Source organism: Etheostoma spectabile, chromosome 16 (assembly GCF_008692095.1).
Source record: "Etheostoma spectabile isolate EspeVRDwgs_2016 chromosome 16, UIUC_Espe_1.0, whole genome shotgun sequence".
Classification (NCBI taxonomy): domain Eukaryota; kingdom Metazoa; phylum Chordata; class Actinopteri; order Perciformes; family Percidae; genus Etheostoma; species Etheostoma spectabile.
The window spans coordinates 19,867,851-19,871,374 of record NC_045748.1 but is presented as its reverse complement, the minus strand read 5'-3'; the positions used below and the strand labels follow the sequence as shown (position 1 = coordinate 19,871,374).

The 3,524-nt window shown below is 42.5% G+C and overlaps 1 protein-coding gene across 1 annotated transcript in view; it reads right to left on the bottom strand.

The window, feature by feature from the left end:
* The window catches only part of mfsd14ba (major facilitator superfamily domain containing 14Ba), a gene marked incomplete at its 5' end in the record, with an annotated part of 36,660 nt that overhangs the window by 15,824 nt on the left and 17,312 nt on the right, over positions 1 to 3,524 (bottom strand). The window contains 3 exon segments of the mRNA XM_032540312.1: positions 1,381 to 1,494; positions 1,645 to 1,863; positions 2,298 to 2,412. Coding sequence (XP_032396203.1) covers positions 1,381 to 1,494; positions 1,645 to 1,863; positions 2,298 to 2,412 — 448 coding nt within the window.

The window sequence follows — 3,524 nt, the reverse complement described above, 5'->3', positions numbered from 1 at the left end:
AAATACAGCAATGTGGTTGCAATTAATTTAATTGAACAAAATAAAATGTAATGAACAAGAGTTTTCATACTCAATAATATAAATGATTTTAACTTTAATTTTCTATGATCAGTGTGATCAATTTTTTGGAGGTGAGTGTCGTGTCCTGTGAGTGAGTAAGAGATATATATATAGAGAGAGAGAGAGAACAAAGAGAGAGGGGGGGGGGGTTGGAATGTGTTTGTGGTATCTTAATTTGTAATATATTCATTTTATACCGCAAATCCCTTTTATTTTTTTATAAAACAGCAAGAAAGTTTCAGACATTCAAAAAACTGGTTAGAGCCAGCAGGCAGTTAAAAAAAACAAAAAAAAAACTCTGACGGCAGAGATGCAACACGAGTCCCATTCTACCGAGTACTGTGTCTGAACCAACCCCACGGTTACCAGAAGTCTCCTGGTTACTAGGTACTAGTTCAAACTGAAGGATAAAACAAACCTGAAGCTTGAAGAAACCCTAAATATTAACAGAAAAATCCCCGCGGACCAGGAGGGGAGGGAGCTGTTCACTTCTCCGTGTCTCGTGTGCGAGTGAGAGGCACACAGCAACGGGAGTCTGTCTGTGTAGGGAGGGGCGCTGGGACTAGCCAATCACAGAATAGTGTAGGGGAGGGGCGCTGGGACTAGCCTATCACAGAATAGTGTGAAAGAGAGGCGTTGTGACTGGCACTGTGACTAGCCTATCACAGAACGGAGACACAGCCAATGGAGAATTTTATTGAATCCGAGTACAGATATTGACTCGCATTACTCGGATAATACTTGTACTCGGCAAAAGTGCTTTATCCATACCGGATACTCGTTTCAGCCGAGTACTCGGCTCATCCCTAGTATTTATAAAGCTGTTATTCCCATCACATGCCCCAGACTGCGTTGTGTAGTCAGACTGTAGGGCAGCCTCTGATTGCCTTGGCCATTTCCTGACCTTACATGTCACTGGGGACGTGCACTGTTGTTTGTTCAAATTCTTTGACCCCAGCAAGATGGCTGCATGGTCGCTCTTCCAATACGTAGGTAGTGATTCCGCTACATAGCCGTTTTTGAATGCTGTATAGCAGTGATCCAAAGTGTTTATTTCCCTTTTGGCACCGTCAAAATGTTGTAGTCGTTTGATATAATGTCCAAAAATACAAATATTGTAAAAAATAACTCAAATTTAGCAGAAAGTTTTGATGGAGCTGGCAGGGAGGCAGCTGGACAAGTTTGTGCCTTCTACAATTGGGCATAAACATTTCTTAAAAAACAACACACAAAATGAATAACAGTAATATACTGTATCTTGTTCCCACAGTAATGCTAGTATTTTTGATTAACACTGCATAAGGCAGCCGTGTGTTTCACCTGTCTCAGGTAGAGGAAAAAGCTGGAGTACTGTCCGGCCTCCGGCAGGTAAGACAGGAACACAGTGATGCAGATCAGTAAGACTGTTGGGTCCTGACCCACCTTCCGCAGAGACTGAAGGAGGGAGAGACAGAGAGAGTGACAGAGAGACAGGACATACAACACAGGCGCTGTCAGTATACTATGTCCAACAACACGAAAAATCTACCTGCTATGAGTTCATCATTCAACCAGATACTGTATTGTAAATTATTGGTTACTAACAGTGAAGGGGTCAGCCTGCTCCCAGGATATGGGCGCCCCCCAAGTGTTGAGTCTCATCTTGTCCGGCAGAGACTCAGGCACAGCCAATAGGATGAAACAGATGTCAGCCAGAGCAATCAGTGTGGCCACCAAAACCACCAGGTTGTCTCCGTACCAAGCTGACAGATATGCTCCAATGGCTGGACTTGTTACCAGGCTGGCTGCGAAAGTAGCAGATACCTAGGGGTACACACAGAAGTTGAATTTTAAAAGTTGGAAAACCCAGTAAAGGCTGCATTTAAATAGTTAAAGCCAACCCAGTAAAAAATGCATTAAAATGATAGCAAAGGCTAATGAAAACTGCCTAATGTGATCCAGTTTGCCCATTAGGCACTCGCACAGAGCCGTTTAGGTACCAGTTTTTCCTACAGGTTTTTGGTGAGTGTGAATCTTCTCCTCAGAAGTGTTAACAGAGTTTGAGCCAGAGACTTAGCGTATTACTAATGTAGGGCGCTGCTGCTACAAGTGTGGTTGTGCGCAGATCTGCACTAAATGGGTACAGTGAGAGTATTACAGTAGTCGGGGAATCATGCGGATTGATGCTGGCTGCCTTTCTGAATGAAGCAGTGGTATTCTGTGCGGCACTAAGGCTATTTTGTTTGACAAGTCCTTACCAGACCATAGGCTGTACTCCTCTCTCTTTCATCCGTCACATCAGCAACGTAGGCAAAAATGACTGAGAAGGTGACAGAGAAAGCTCCAGACATGGAGATCATGGCGAAGTACCACCTGCAGGACAAGCAGGTGTGAGAAAAACTCAGTTTAATTTTTTTTCTCCATTTTATTCAATCAAAAGAGAACTTGTACTACTGTAACTGTCCTGTAAAGGACTGAAACCCCAACTGTGGATTGATTTTTTGGATGCTGATTTGATGACGATATATGACAACCCAGACAGCTATCTAAAGATTTTTTATATGGTGTTTTGTTTGATCCATTATTTTATAATAATCTCTGTACAACCAAACACTGCACAACCTCAATGGAAACCCATGTGGAAAATTTGGTATTTATGCTTTTTTCATGTATTAAAGGTGCAGTAGGTAAGACTTATAAAACTAACTTTCTGTAATATTTGCTGAAACTGGCCCTATTTTTTCGAGTAGAACTACAGGAAGCAGGTAATTTAAAAAAAAATTGTTTCTCTGGCACCACCTACAGCCTGTAGTGCAATATGTAAAAATCCACCGATCCGTATTGTTACAGTCTCCTCATTGCCAAACACAGATCTGATGTTCCAAGTAGCAGAAGTAGAAGCTTCAGTGGACACATAGCCTGGAAGTCCCAGGCTATGCTATGTATGACAAGTAGGCCTGTAACAATTATTGGATAATTGTCTCAATTCTTTTTAACATAATTGCGGTTTCTTTGTTTAACCGCAATTAATTGCTAACATTAGCTAAGGGCTTAAGTTTGAGTATGACTGGTAATTGTCAATTGTCAATTGTTTTCAGAAATCAAGTCCAGCAATGCCAGACCTATCTCAACAGCGCTGCAAAGGAAGGTCTGGCCCTTCCACACAGCATTCCTGGATAGGACAAAAGCATGCTCTCTGGTTTATTGGCAATTTTACTGGCATTTTTTAAAACCAATTACAATTGTCTTCTGCGACGCTAATTGCCGGATGCAGCAATGGTGCCTCTGCAAAAGAGCCTTGAAAAGGAAAACTCGGATTTGACTAGCTAGCTGCCTGGATTTAGGCTGAATCACATTTCTTCTACTTACCCCTACCCCTTACCCCTTACCCCTACCCCTTGACCCTTGAAACCAAGGGGTATACAGCCCTAGGTCTCACCCCTACCCCTCGGTCGAAAAAGAATTGGGACATGACTAGGTCCCGC